At 47.3% G+C, this 14,987-nt stretch overlaps 2 protein-coding genes across 4 annotated transcripts in view; both read left to right on the top strand.

The window, feature by feature from the left end:
- LOC123773383 (serine/threonine-protein phosphatase with EF-hands pef-1) overlaps window positions 1-7,254 on the top strand; it is a 38,871-nt gene extending 31,617 nt beyond the window's left edge. Inside the window, 8 exon segments of the mRNA XM_069318052.1 lie at window positions 908-1,039; window positions 1,131-1,316; window positions 2,407-2,525; window positions 3,181-3,314; window positions 3,640-3,809; window positions 5,034-5,118; window positions 5,781-5,967; window positions 5,969-7,254. Coding sequence (XP_069174153.1) covers window positions 908-1,039; window positions 1,131-1,316; window positions 2,407-2,525; window positions 3,181-3,314; window positions 3,640-3,809; window positions 5,034-5,118; window positions 5,781-5,967; window positions 5,969-6,092 — 1,137 coding nt within the window. The 3' untranslated portion in view covers window positions 6,093-7,254.
- A 2,851-nt stretch (window positions 7,255-10,105) lies between these two features.
- Window positions 10,106-14,987, top strand: part of LOC123773384 (uncharacterized) — a 33,275-nt gene continuing 28,393 nt past the window's right edge. For all 3 annotated transcript variants that reach the window (XM_045767103.2, XM_045767101.2, XM_069318053.1), the window contains exon 1: window positions 10,106-10,246. The gene's annotated coding sequence lies outside the window, so the exon portion shown is untranslated. The remainder of the gene's footprint in view (window positions 10,247-14,987) is intronic.

Genomic DNA, 14,987 nt, shown 5'->3' with positions numbered 1-14,987 from the left:
GCAAAATGTGACCCATCGCCGTTTTCAGTAATTGGCATATTTTCGGTATAAAAAGTCGTAATTTCAAACTGCAAATATGTGCAGAGAGCCAGAATTTGGCTCTAAAATATGACTCAGGAGTCATATTTGGGATACTTTGGATATTTTGAAAACTGCAGGGGGGTTGTGCAAAATGTGACCCATCGCCGTTTTCAGTTAATGGCATAATTTCTGTCTAAAATTTCGTTTTTTCAAACTGCATATATGTGCAGAGAGCCAGAATTTCGCTTCAAAATATGGCTCAACAGTCAGATTACGGAAAGTTGGGATATTTTGAAAACTGCAGGGGGGGGGGGGGAGGCAAAATATGACCCATCGCTGTTTTCAATAATTGGCATAATTTCGGTAAAAAAAAAGTCGTAATTTCAAACTGCAAATATTTTCAGAGCCAGAATTTGGCTCGAAAATATTGCTTTGGAGTCAGATTTGGGAAATTTGGGATATTTTGAAAGCTGTAGGGCGGTTGGGCAAAATGTTACACATCGCCGGTTTCAGTAATTGGCATATTTTCGGTATTAAGAGTCGTAATTTCAAACTGCAAATATATGCAGAGAGCCAGAACTTGGCTCCAATATATGGCTCAAGAGTCAGATTTGGGATATTTGGGATTTTTTGAAAACTGCAGGGGGGTTTCGACAAAATGTGACCCATCGCCGTTTTCACTAATTGCCATATTTTCGGTATAACACATTGTAATTTGCAACTTTAAATATGTGCAGTGAGCCAGAATTCGGCACAAAAATAACGCTCATGAGTCAGATTTCCGATATTTTAAAAACTGTAGGGGGGTTTGGGTAAAATTTGACCCAACATAGGTCAAAAATTTGCATAAACATGGATGTCATTAACCCCTTGGGTGCTCCTGCAGTACGTGAGCGTGTTGAGGAGTCCAGCGGCCACGCTGCCCGACGGCGAGTCCCTCTCCTGCGACACCCTCAGCAGCCCCACAGATCTTGACAGAGAGGCCCGTCTTGCGGCTGCCAACTATGAGTGGAAGCAGGTGGGTCGTGGCCTTCCATATCCCTGTGGATAACACAACGACCCACAAACGCATTTGGACCATTAAACATGTGTGTGTTTGGGGGTTCCAGGTGCTGGACCTACTGTGGAGCGACCCACAAACGGAGTTCGGCTGTCAACCCAATGCCTTCAGAGGTGGGGGCAGCTACTTCGGCCCCGACGTCACCAGGGACTTCCTCGTCAAACATGGCCTCGCTCTCCTCATACGCTCACACGAGTGTAAATTGGACGGCTACGAGTTTACCCATAACAACACGGTTAGTATACTCTCGACAGTGACGTTTACCAAGGAGTCCACACCAATGCAATTTACATTGGACAACACATTCAGTAGTTTCCCCTAGATACTCAGTTGACCCAGAACAACACCGTCGGTAGACTCCACCCTCAACGGGACACATCGGGTCCCCCGGACAAAACCTTAAATAATAAATTACCTTACTAAACTCAGCTCAGGCTATCGTATTAGTCAGGAAACTACACGATATCTTCGCTACTACAACGAAATGCAGCCCATCTGATGCTTTTCAGAGTCATGTACGTATCCTACAGAGAAAACCAAACAAAAATTAGCTTCAAGCATAGGAAAGGTTCATACGTGGATTGTTTCAAGCGTAGGTTAAACATTTATGAGACTGAGTTTGTGTAGTTATAAATAAGAGCTGAGAAAATCAATTGGAGCAATAAGGTGACTCGAACCAGCGATCAAAGGGACTCCCAGCCGTGCACCTTACCCCCCTGTACCACAACATGGTATAAGTTATACAACCTGGTATTCTACTGCATAAAAAAGGAAGTCTAGAGGCCTCCTCTGAAGCCAGTCCAAACGTTATCCATATAGGCCTCCAGACTTTATGTAGATTCAGTGAACTCCATCGAATACATGTAAATTATGTCGCCTAATAATCTGTTCCACATATCAACAAATGTTTCCCCTAACCAGTTTTTACCCAGGTCTTTCCTACGTTTAAACTTATTCAATTTATATACACTGCTTCAGGTTATATTTTGTGTTGATATATTTTAGTACATTATTAATGTATTAAACATATCAACATTCATCCCTTGTTATTTCCAATCATCCACTTGTACACATCAATCATGTTACCCATAACTCATTTTTTTCGCTTTTCTAGTGAATGTAAATTGACCTTCCACAATCTCCTCAAATGAAAGGCTTCTAATTTCTGGGAAGTGGAGTTTTGTAATTCTTGTGGGGGTTAAGGTTTCTAATTCCTATGGGATAGTTTTCTAATTTGCTGGGGAGGGGGTAAGGTTTCTAATTTCTGGTGGGGGGGGGGGGAGAGGTTTCTAAGTGCCGAGGCTAAGACGTCTTCTCCTCCACAGTGTCTGACCATCTTCTCGGCGTCTAATTACTACGAGGCCGGCAGTAACCGGGGCGCCTACGTCAGGCTCCAGGGCCCCGACCTCCAGCCCCACTTCATCCAGTACACCGCTCACACCAAGTATGTCACTCTACCTCTCACTCTACCTGTCTACCTCTACCTCTCTCCTTCCTCCCAAAGTATCCAAAGGTAAATAAAGCCACTGTAGACAGTATTATAAAGGAGACACACTCTCCATGATGACGTCAAATTGTGGAGCGTGATGTGACGTCACTGCGTGATGTGACGTCATTATGTGATGTGACGTCACTCGTCGTCATTTGGGGGGAAAAGGTAAATTATTTGGTGGTGGTTAACGAGGCTGTTTGTTGACACTCTAAGCTTCTGAGGTGATAGTGTAATATGAGGATCATGCGTGGGTCACCCAGCACAGAGGCGTAACACTAACTCTCCCCTGGTAGTCCTCATATCCCAGCTCCTGGTCCCCATATCCCAGCTCCTGGTCCTCATATATCCCAGCTCCTGGTCCCCATATCCCAGATCCTGGTCCTCATATCCCAGCTCCTGGTCCCCATATCCCAGATCCTGGTCCCCCATATCCCAGATCCTTGTCCTCATATCCCTTCCAAGCGCTATGTAGTCATAGATTTGACGCTTCCTCATAATTACCTTAAATTAAGACAATGTTTCTGTGTCCTTCACCACCTGGTGGGTCAGTTTTAATTAAGTAATTATCTAAGAGACAAGCCCTTACTGACGGGCGAGCCTTCAACAGGACGCGGAAACTAACTATCCGGGAGCGGGTGGGGCGGATGGAGACGTCAGCCTTCAGAGACCTCCGGGAGCAGATCCTCGCCTCAAAATCCAGGCTCCTGGAGGCCTTCCAGCAGAGGGACGTCGACAAGACAGGTAAATTCTAGATTCTTATATTTCCATGAGATACAGTGAGTCGTGATCTTGATAATGTTCCTTTATTGGTCACCGGGAGACCGTGATTCTGGCAGCCATTTCCGGCATTAAATTTGTTCGACGGATTTACTGAATATATTAGGACTTAGCCTAGCCATTTGGAGGGTGGATGACTGAGAGAGATGAGACGTAAATGCCTGGCAAGTTATGTGAAGTTATGTGAAAAGTGTTCACAATTTTCCACGTTATCTATGCACTGGACTCGATAGGTTAGGTGGGTGGCTTGGGTTCATACGTCTCTCAGGTCTCTCTCCCCCTGCCACAGGTTACATCGGTGTCGGGGACTGGGTGGAGGTGATGGCGAGGGAGAGCAGCCTCAAGCTACCCTGGCGAGTCCTCAAGGATAAGCTGGTGACTCTCCACCCGACCTCCGGCCAGGTCAACTACACCACCACCTTCCTCGACGACACCTTCAAGAAGGACCTGGCTGTTAAGGTGAGCTTCTTGTTATAGTTCTCGGCCAACATTTAGCAGGCATATATATATCCAGTTACGAAGCCTGTATTCATTACGAAATGTACAGGTAACGAAACCTTTTCATTTTGTTTACAACCCAAGGTTATTATTCTTATAAACAAACCCCCAGGGGGTTAACCCTGGCAGGTTTACCAGGGTTACCCCCCAGGGCAGGTTGGGTGGAACACACCAACCCGTCCTCTTAAAAATAACAACACACTACTTCACTCGTTGAGAGCCTAACACCACAGTAAGTCAGGTGGGCTCGGTCAGAGGGATCCAACGATTCGGGATAGACAAAACCCACTTCAAATTCGACACTTGTTAAATGTTGTTGTTGTTGTTGTTAAAGATTCGCTACCTGGATCAAAGTTCCAAGCAGCACGGGCTATGGTGAGCCCGTGCTTGTTAAATCGTCAGAGCGATCTGGTTGACAGTTCCTCCAAACCTTGATGCAGAATCTTCCGAGCGTCAAAGCAACTGTCTCTCATCTATCGACCTCAGGATACCTCTGTAATGTACTGTAAACTGTAAACGGCTTAGTATTGCTTTTCACGCACCCTTCATAATTCAGGGTAGTTCTTCAGAGTAACACAAAACTCACCCACAGATTTGTTTTCGATTTTCACATATCTTTTCTTACCAATACAATATTGTGCTGCTTGTTCTTCAGCCTCCCTCAGCCTGCAGTGAGCGTCCCCCTCCCCCCCCCCCCCCCCCGCCCCAAGGGTGGTGCCCCGGGGTGGAGGCCCTCAGTGTGGACCCACGGTGGTGGTGGTGAAGGCCCTCAATGTGGACCCACGGTGGTGGTGGTGGAGGCCCTCGGTGTGGACCCACGGTGGTGGTGGTGAAGGCCCTCAATGTGGACCCAAGGTGGTGGTGGAGGCCCTCAATGTGGACCCACGGTGGTGGTGGTGGAGGCCCTCAATGTGGACCCACGGTGGTGGTGGTGGAGGCCCTCAATGTGGACCCACGGTGGTGGTGGTGGAGGCCCTCAATGTGGACCCACGGTGGTGGTGGTGGAGGCCCTCAATGTGGACCCACGGTGGAGGTGGAGGCCCTCAATGTGGACCCACGGTGGAGGTGGAGGCCCTCAATGTGGACCCACGGTGGAGGCCCTCAATGTGGACTCACGGTGGTGGTGGTGGTGGCGGAGGCCCTCAACCACGAGTCACGTTATAATTACGATTCTACCTCCCCCAGGGAGGACCGACGGTGGTGGAGGCCCTCTACCGTCACAAGAACAGCCTGGAGACCATCTTCACCCTCATCGACAAGGACAATTCAGGTAGGTCAGTGGTCCAGGTTCTTACGCAGACCTCAAAATTATTTATATATAATATTATCAACATCATATTACCTCCGCTGGAGCTCTTTCTACAGCGATTGGTTATCAGTGGAAAATGCGTCCTTTCACGTCGCATTTTTTCACGGAACAGATCAATCTGTTCAAATTGCGTCGGATTAGTAAAAAAAAGAAACTCGAGCACTGTTTTATTGACGTTTTCTATGCATCCTCAAATTGGTTAGGTGGGATGATTGGGTTAGTTCGCTTCTGGTTGAAGAAGACAGCTGCATCTGTTATGGAATTGCAAATTGAGAGAAAGGGCTGGCTTGAAACATAGCGCTCGGTTCTCAGTCGAGGGGACCCCAGTTCAATCCCCAGACAGGGTAGAGACGATTAGGCACGCTTTTCTCGTCTGATACCTTTGTTCACCTTGCAGTAAAATAGATACCTGGGAGTTGTTAAACTGTTGTGGGGTGGGGCCCCACAAGTTGACCTCAGGGGTGGGTATGGGGGGTTGAGGTGGACCTTGATAAGCTTAAGTGCAGGCTAGGATACGTTCTAGAATTCCTGGGACGAGTGATAGAATAGTTAAAGCAATTATTATAGCATCTGAGAAGATATATTTCTTGCCGTGAGTGACTGTACACGTCTTGGTTCCTCAGGTGTGATCAGCATGGAGGAGTTTAGCGAGACGTGTGAGCTGCTCAGTCGCCACATCGACGTCTCCATCTCCAAGCAAGAGATCGCCGACCTGGCGCGCTCCATCGACATCAACAAAGACGGTTCCATCGACTTTAATGAGTTTCTGGAGTGTTTCCGCATCGTGGAGTCGAGTAGGAGAGAAGCGGAAGGACGAGGACGACGAGGAGGACGATGATGAGGACGAGAACGACGACCAGAATCGTGGCGCTAATCCGCAGAACGAAGCCGGAGACGACAAGGTGCTCGCTAAGCTCGACTACAAGCACTTATAACATTTCACTCTCTCTCTCTCTCTTATGGATATACACACACGGAGTATATCTCGCTTCTCGGTGTATATATATATATACATACACGTCGAGTTTTCTTTAGACCTGGATTTTATCGCGGACTAAAGTATACTTGTTGGTTTATCTCTAAACTTTTGTGGTGGCCCCAGGTGGCTCTCCAGAGGTTGACTCAAACCGAACATAAACGAAGCATTAATCTCTCCGTGTTCCCGTGTACTGGGGCGAGGACCTTGCACGCCTGAACCGGTTTCCCGTTTTATACAAAACGAAATATTTATAATGGTCGAATATCGTCAAAGTTCACCTTGAGTCCTAACCATTATAACTTTTATTGAACATAAAACGTGCATTTTTTTCTATTGCTCGTCATGACTGTTCAACGTAATATTTATTAGATAATCATATATGCATGTATTTGTTGCATTTTGCAAAGACAACGGGCATATTCTCTCTCTTGAACGCGTTGGTGCATGCGTTGCCAGCTGGTGTTCCAGGGTCCGTCCACTTGGATTGGTCGGTACAGTGACCTTGCTTAGTGCAGGATCGGTGTTCGATCCCCGATGGTCCAAGTGGTTGGGCACCATTCTTTCACTCCGTCCTCAGATTCAAGCTATTTGTACCCATTTCCTACTTTGTCTTTATATCCCAGCTCTTAGTCTATCTCATATCCTTTCTAAGTCCTCTATAGTCATACTGGTTTATAGTTTTCTCCTGATAATTACCTTAACAAATGTACTCCTCCTACAATTTATAAAGGAAACATTATTACAACTTTTAGCCAGATTCACCTTTGATCTCGGATTTATTTGTAAGATTTGTCAAGATGTTTAAATACGACCACAGCATTTAGCAATGTTAATATTTCCTGACACCTGGAGGTGTGAGGAAGCCAGCAGCGGCCAGCCCAGCCGGCCACCTGACACCTGCAGGTGTAGGGAGGCCGGCTGTGGCCAGCCCAGCCGGCCACCTGACACCTGCAGGTGTAGGGGAGGCCGGCTGCGGCCAGCCCAGCCGGCCACCTGACACAAACCCGCCTTTAACAAAAACAAGGCATTCGAAGTAAGCCCCTTTTCTCAGCTTCATATATTCCGTAGTTGTACGAAACTTTCAATTTGTATCTCATTAATAAACTACAATAACAGTGGGTCGTGGTCTTTTATTTCAAGAATCGTGACACGAGATCACCTATTTTGCGAGTACCTTCACGCCCCCTTTCTAAGATGCACACAGGCAGGTGAGGTGACCTACGACAGGGAAGGTGACCTACGACAGGGAAGGTGACCTGCAACAGGGAGGGGGAATGACCTGCAACATGGGAAGGGGGGAGGGGGAAGGGGTGAACTGCAACACAGGGGGGGGGGGAGGCTTAACCATGGCGTGAGTAGTGTTAATAATTAATTCATTTGGAGACTCCAGGTGCATTACCTGATGAGGTGACGTCACAATACTTGGGCAAGTAAGTGTGAGGATGATGGGGGGGGGGGAGGGGTTAGTACGTGACCCCACGAGGTCACTGGTGATGTGACCTCTGGGGTGATGTGACCTCTGGGGTGATGTGACCTCTGGGGTGATGTGACCTCTGGGGTGATGTGACCTCGGTACTAGGGCGCGGTCAGCCAGTCTCGTCTCGTTTAATTTAGTACTTGTTCCAAATTATTCTATCCCCCCCCCCCAACCCCACGTTCCTCGTCTCAAGCCATATATATCTCTACCCATGTTTTCATTCTCATTATCCCTCTCCTCTCATTATCCCTCTCTTCTCATTATCCCTCTCCTCTTGCTGTACCCCTTCCACATTCCCCCTCCCCGACCCGTCACACCCTCTCCCCTTCCCCTCCCCTCCGTCAAGCCCTCAATAACCCCCCCTGCTCCCCCCCCTCACCCATCAGTTTAGAAGTGAAAAATACAGTGAGAGGTATGAAAGCAGGCGAGCTGTCCGCCTTGCTGACACGATGTGTGGGTGTTGGCAGCTAAGCTAAGCTGGCTCCCGCTTGTCGGGGAGCTGTGAGTGTATGAGAGGTTCTTCGTATGTGTTTCACCATATATGGAGGTCTATATATAGATTATTACTGTGTAGCACTCATATATATACACACTCAGATACTTCCACACATGTTCTGTTTAAGGTTATTTTATTTTATTATTTATTGATTATGTATGTATACGTATATATATATATTCGTATATATACCCACCAATTAACCTAACCATACTATATATATTTATATATATATATATATATATATATATATATATATATATATAGTACTATATATAGTACAATATAATATATATATTGTCCTGGGGACCATTCAGGCTTGTTCGCATTTATGTTCCTCACGTGTGCCCCAAAGAATGAGGTGATTTGGTAAAATGCTATGCCCAAGATTACTATCCGAGTGCCGGCGGTGGGGTGGTTCAAATAGCTTAGGCTATCACCTCATTTTGTCCGGTCGTGATGGTCAAGTGGATTAAGGCGTCTTGTACATACCAGTTGCGTTGCTCCTGGGAGTATGGGTTCGAGTCACTTCTGGGGTGTGAGTTTTCAGTTGCATATTGTCCTGGGGACCATTCAGTCTTGTTCGCATATATATATATATATAATATATATATATATATATATATATATATATATATATATAATATATATATATAATATATATATGGTTAGTTACACGCAGTTTTTTCAAGTATTGGGGGGGAGGGATTTCTGGTCAGTATTTCATCTGGGAATTATGGGGAATTATGTACTGTGGGGCTGGGTTTTCATCTAGTAAATCAAGACTCTTGGGCTACCAGCTGTGGGAGCGGGGCGTCTCATCTTGGAGCAATCTTTCTAACATTGGGTCCTCTAACATTCCGATGGTGTTCCACACCCTGATGGCTTGGTGCTGTAGTCTGATGTTTAGTGGTTGTATGTTCAGGAGTTCGTGGAGCTCCTGGATTGTCTGATCATATGGTGGACGGTGTTTTGCTGCTCTCCTTAGTGCCTTATTTTGCACTGCTTGCAGTTTTTGCATGTTAGTTTTCTTTATGGTGTGTAGTGGTACTGGTGGATACTCTAGATGCGGCCGAACTAGAGCCTTATATAGGTGTGTGTGTATGTTTGTACTGAGGGAGCGTACTGGGCGATCCCCTGTGGAAGAGAAGAGTGACCACACACACACACACACACACACACACACACACACACACACACACACACACACACACACACACACACACACACACACACACAGGCCGCCCGGGCACTGGGGACTTGGCACAGGGGCAGGAAGCCCGCCCGGGCATGGGGGACTGGGCACGGGTGGCAGGAAGCCCGCCCGCGTCATACCCACCAATTAACCTAACCAACGCTGAGAGCTCCTTTCATGCCACGGACTGATACCTCGCGGTGATACCTTACCTTGAGGTTACCTCGAGATGGTTTCGGGGCTTAGCGTCCCCGCGGCCCGGTCCTCGACCAGGCCTCCTCGTTGCTGCATTGGTCAACCAGGCTGTTGGATAAATAGTATTTTCTGTGCTCTAGGCAGGTTAGGATCTATCATAAAGATTTTACACAGCCCTTCTTTGTTTTACGAAACTCAAAAACAATTTGCCGGGCTTCGAAACGTCAGAAGCCCAAATATAAATATATAATATATATATAAGGGTATTCTTGTTATAAACAATAATGAAGAACACTGAAGAGCAGAAAAACGCATTAATTAAAATCATTATCGTGATTTTTAAACGCAGACATTATTGGCGAATGTCATATTTCCATTATGGATCCTCGCAGCCATGACGATTAGAGGTTCATCATCCTCCATGACGCACCAGCGACAACTAATGGAAATTTGAGAATTCATCAGGGAGAAACGCGAGCCCTTTAAGCCGATATGGTGAATGGAAGTCCTTCTCCCGCGCGCGGGGGATGCAGTATAGAAAACGGAAATCTGCGTAGAACAGAGAGGGGGAACTGGCGCAGGCCAGGTCGGCTACTCCCCCCGGCTGAGCCCGGACAGCGGCAGAGAGCAAGGCAGCAGCTCCACAGTGACATCCTGCCTATAGCCTCCAGCGCCATCGTCCCCCCACCAGCACCCAACAAGTGGTCTCCTGTCAGCGGCCGGTGAGCTGCGAGCATTATCTGGACGGTGAGTACACTTGTTACATTGTGGTCGGGTCTCTCTCTCTCTCTTAAAACCTGTCCGTCACAAAAAGGCAACACAGAAACTTTGACGTCAGCGGAACACCTCACAGCCAGCAGTTACTATGGACACGACGACGGCCACAGATACTACCAGCCTCACTACTTGTATATACGAGCTAGTACTACGGTATTTTATCCGTGATGAGCTCATTTGAAAACCTGAAACACATTTATGAAAGCACTCGGTGACGAAAGACGAGAATAAGTGTTGTGTCCCCATATGTTGACATATAGATGACGTATGGGCACCTGGGGGGTCCGGGACACGATTAGTGGTTTGAATTTTAGCTTTCTGTAAACAGAGAGAGTTACTTTTAACAATTTTAACTTCGTCGGTCAACACCCAGTGTCTTCCTCAGATCGTGTCTCCCCACCCAGTGTCTCCCCTCTCATCGTGTCCCTCCACCCGTTGTCCCCCTCTCCTTGTGTGTCCCACCCAGTGTCTCCCTCTCACCGTGGGTTTCCCACCCAGTGAACCCCTCCCTGAGTGTGTGTGTTCCCAACAAGTGAACCCCTAACTGTGTGTGTGTGTGTGTGTGAGATACCTGCTTGCTTGATACCTGCTTGATGGGGTTCTGGGAGTTCTTCTACTACCCAAGCCCGGCCCGAGGCCAGGCTTGACTTGTGAGAGTTTGGTCCACCAGACTGTTGTTGGGAGCGGCCCGCAAGCCCACATACCCACCTTGTTATTCACCAAGTGGTTACTCATACCCACCTAGGGGTTCACTTGCTCCCCAACAAGTGAACCCCTCCCTGTGTGTGTGTGTGTGTGTGTGTGTTCCCCACCCAGTGAACCCCTCCCTTCTTAAACATCTCCCTTCTGAGACATCTTCAAACATTAACATTCACGAGATTTCTTACTGTTACGTCGTCCACAGCAATAAGGAACAGTAGGGGTTCAATACACAGTGAAATCCCATAACGTGATGTATCAGAGAACCCTCCCAGTGAACCCCCTCCCTTTAGAGGTAGAACCCCAGGTGTAGAATTCCTAGATGACAGAAGCCAGAGTGTATGGTGGAATTGTGTGACACCCTGGTTCGGGGGCTTCAGTGGAAGCCTCGGGAATCCTCGTTGGTTCAGCGGAACCCCAGGTTGCAATTCTTTTGACCATGCCGTGGCCTATAGTCGTCTAGAGGGTGTGTCTGGGAGTATCCAGCCCATAGGTTCGAATCCTTCTCACGGCTCCTGTGAGGACTTTCTCTGTAATGCTATTCATCTCTACTTGATTTTACCAGAAGGGAAGCGTGGCTGTTCCATGCCCAGTCCTGAGAGAGGAAGGGTTGTGTGTTGATCTAGTTGCTCCTTCCTACTTCTTTGAATAGATACTTCGTCAGACTTGGCATCTTCACTACCATTTTCTTTAGACATATAATGGCACATGCGCACCTGTGGTTGATTGTTCAATAAATCACTGAATTATACGTTTATCAGATCCATACGCTGTCCTTAGAGGACAGAAGAAAATGTATATATGCTGGTTAGCATTGTAAATGTGTGGTAGGAACAAAATGGGCACACGTTCAACAATTGTGAGTGCCTGTGGCGTTCAGCGATGAGGGTTCGATCTCATTATATGACTTCACTATTTTCTCAGATATAATCATGTCTGAGCCATTTCATTATACTAATATATTCAGTCTTTAATGTATTACTGCTTTTCAAGACCAGTTTCACTGGTCGATTCCTTTCATTTTGATACTTCCTTAGCCTACAGTAATTAATGTAATCTCTTATTGGTATTTCTTTCACCTTTTCCTTCGTGTGTCTTCGCCTCTTCCCTGTGTGTATCCAACCAGTTTTATTTTGCTCCTTTCTGTGAGTTCACACCTTGTCACCCTGTCACTTCCCAGTGTCACCCCTGACGTTTCCTGTGTCACCCTGCCCTCCCCATGTGTCACCCACCACCACCACCCTGCCCTCCCAAGGTATCTCCAGCATCACCCCACCTATGTGTCCCCACCACCCCACCCCTGACCCCCCTAGCCAGCCAGCTGTTAAGGTAAGTTCTGTACACGGGAGGAGAGGAGGGGCACCATCCCCCCCCCCCCAAGGCCCACCTTGCCACCGCCCACATCTGCAAAACTGTGATGGGTCTTTCTCGGAACAGGTGGCCAAGGGCGGTGGTCTCTGGGGACAGGTAGGAGAAGGGAGGGAGGGAGAGAGAGTAGATTTGGGCGAGAGACAGAAGAGGATGTAATTGGTAAGGTGAGATAGAGCACGAAAGACAAATTAGAAGTGGCAGGCGAGTCGCAACAAAAAAATTGAGAGACTGAGAGACTGAGAGACTGAGAGACTGAGAGACTGAGAGACTGAGAGACTGAGAGACTGAGAGACTGAGAGACTGAGAGACTGAGAGACTGAGAGACTGAGAGACTGAGACTTTGAATTCACTAAAAGAAATCACTTAAATTCACAGGGAGGGGAAAACATTTAAGAATGTAAACATGGAGGCTTTCCATACACACTGCCTATGTGAGACCATTACTTGGGTACGCAGTACCAGCATGGAACCCACACATTATGAAGCATAAACAGAACAGGTTTTTAAAATTTTCATAGTTCTTCATTATTGACGTAATGCTTGGAAGCTTTGGGTAGCTTTGGGTAATTAGACGAACTCTGGGACATGGTGGGGGAGTGTTGGGGACATGGTGGGGGGGGGAGTGTTGGGGGACATGGTGGGGGGGAGTGTTGGGGGACATGGTGGGGGAGTGTTGGGGGACATGGTGGGGGAGTGTTGGGGGGCATGGTGGGGGGGGGAAGTGTTGGGGGACATGGTGGGGGCAGTGTTGAGGGACATGGTGGGGGAGGAAGTGTTGGGGGACATGGTGGGGGGGGACATGGTGGGGGGGGACATGGTGGGGGGACATGGTGGGGGGGGAGTGTTGGGGGACCTGGTGGGGGGGAAGTGTTGGGAGACATGGGGGGGGAAGTGTTGGGGGACATGGTGGGGGGGGGGAGTGTTGGGGGACATGGTGGGGGAGGAAGAGTGACCCTTGACGGTTAGGTCCAAAAATTTGCTGGGCCAGTTACCAGATTGGAATTCAGCTCATGGGACGTATTCACCTGTCATAACCCCCGTCTCATTTCATATATATAGACTCTGTCATCTTACTACACACACTACATGTGTAACGCTCTCGACCCTGGCGTAAAAATTGCGATGATTTAGTAAAATTAAGATCCCCGCAAAATTGACGCTTCCTGGGCCTCGCGGTTATCACCCTTATGATGGGGGGGAGGAGGGGGGAGCTGACGGTTCTGGGCTCGCAAAATCGCAGCATTTCTGAGGGCTGGGTGATGGTCGAGACCACTCTCGTCCACCTCTTCTCGCCCCTATACGACCTCACGCCATTTCCATAACCCCCCTGACCCCTGTTGACCTTTTTTTCCCCAACCTCCTTCTTTCCACCTCATCTCTAACTCTCTCTCCCTTCTCTGTCACTACCTCTTGCTCCTACCCGATCTCTTCCCCTCCTCTTGGCACTGCCCCTTGCCCTGTTACTACTACTTACTCCTTTCTCCTGCCCCTAGAGAACACTAGTGTCTCGACAACTATCATTCGGTCTGGCATACGTTTGAAATGAACAACCAACCTGTCATTCTTGCAGCTGCGACCGTCTTCACGTCGTTCTTTAAGACTAAGGTCTTTAGGCATGATTACTCCCACATCTTTGGTGTTGATTTTTCTTTCTACAGTTCGCTATTTACATTTTTTACACAATGGGGGAGCTTGGTCTCGCCTTCATTGAATGTACAAACAGACCTTATAAGTTTTAACTGTTTACAATATAGCAATCGAATGAAAAGTGGTTCTAGACTAGTTGATTTATATTAAAGATATTAGTTGGAATTTCATCAATAAAAACTCAAGATATACCATGCTATTGGCAACGATGACTGGCTGTGGGAACATGTCTGGCAGTGATGACACACACACACACACACACACACACACACACACACACACACACACACACACACACACACACACACACACACACACACACACACACACCTTAATGATGTGAATTAAAGATTAAACCAATAATTTCAAACACTAAACGCCAATTTCTTATAAAGTCAGTAGTGTAGCCATAGTTGAAATAAGAAGAATACAAGTCTTAATTGTAATTACTTACACTTAGGCCTGGTTTAAGCTCTTCTATTTCTTAACTCCATTTGGAGTAGGGTCCAAGACCTGAGAAACATATATGTAACCACCTCCCCCCTCCCTCCTACCTTACGGCATCAATACCCCTCATAACCTAACCTAATGTAACTAAGATATTAAACTGCTATGTCGTATATGGTGTGGGCGAGATGCGTGACCTCACACAACACGTCATGGTCATGTCGGTACAGGTTTTAGACCTGACTCCGCGCGGCCTCCGCCCCGAGCTTAAACTTGTCAGAGTTTTAAGTTCTGGCGCACTGGATTTGTACGCCCCTCGAGGGACTTGAAGTACACGGAAGGTAGAAATAGCCTAAGCTACTCTATTCCTTTGAGATGTATTTTCTTGTCTCAATAAATGTACTTGAATTTGATTGAGATAATGAAATACATTTCAATAAGTGAGAGAGCAGCTTAGGTTACTTCAACCCTCGTCTATTTAATAAGGTTCCTCAAGGGACTCTCACAGCCATACAGTACACAGATGTTAATCATATTTTACATTTCA

This window comes from Procambarus clarkii, chromosome 89, assembly GCF_040958095.1.
Source record: "Procambarus clarkii isolate CNS0578487 chromosome 89, FALCON_Pclarkii_2.0, whole genome shotgun sequence".
Taxonomy (NCBI): Eukaryota; Metazoa; Arthropoda; class Malacostraca; order Decapoda; family Cambaridae; genus Procambarus; species Procambarus clarkii.
This window is presented reverse-complemented; position numbering and strand designations above follow the sequence as displayed.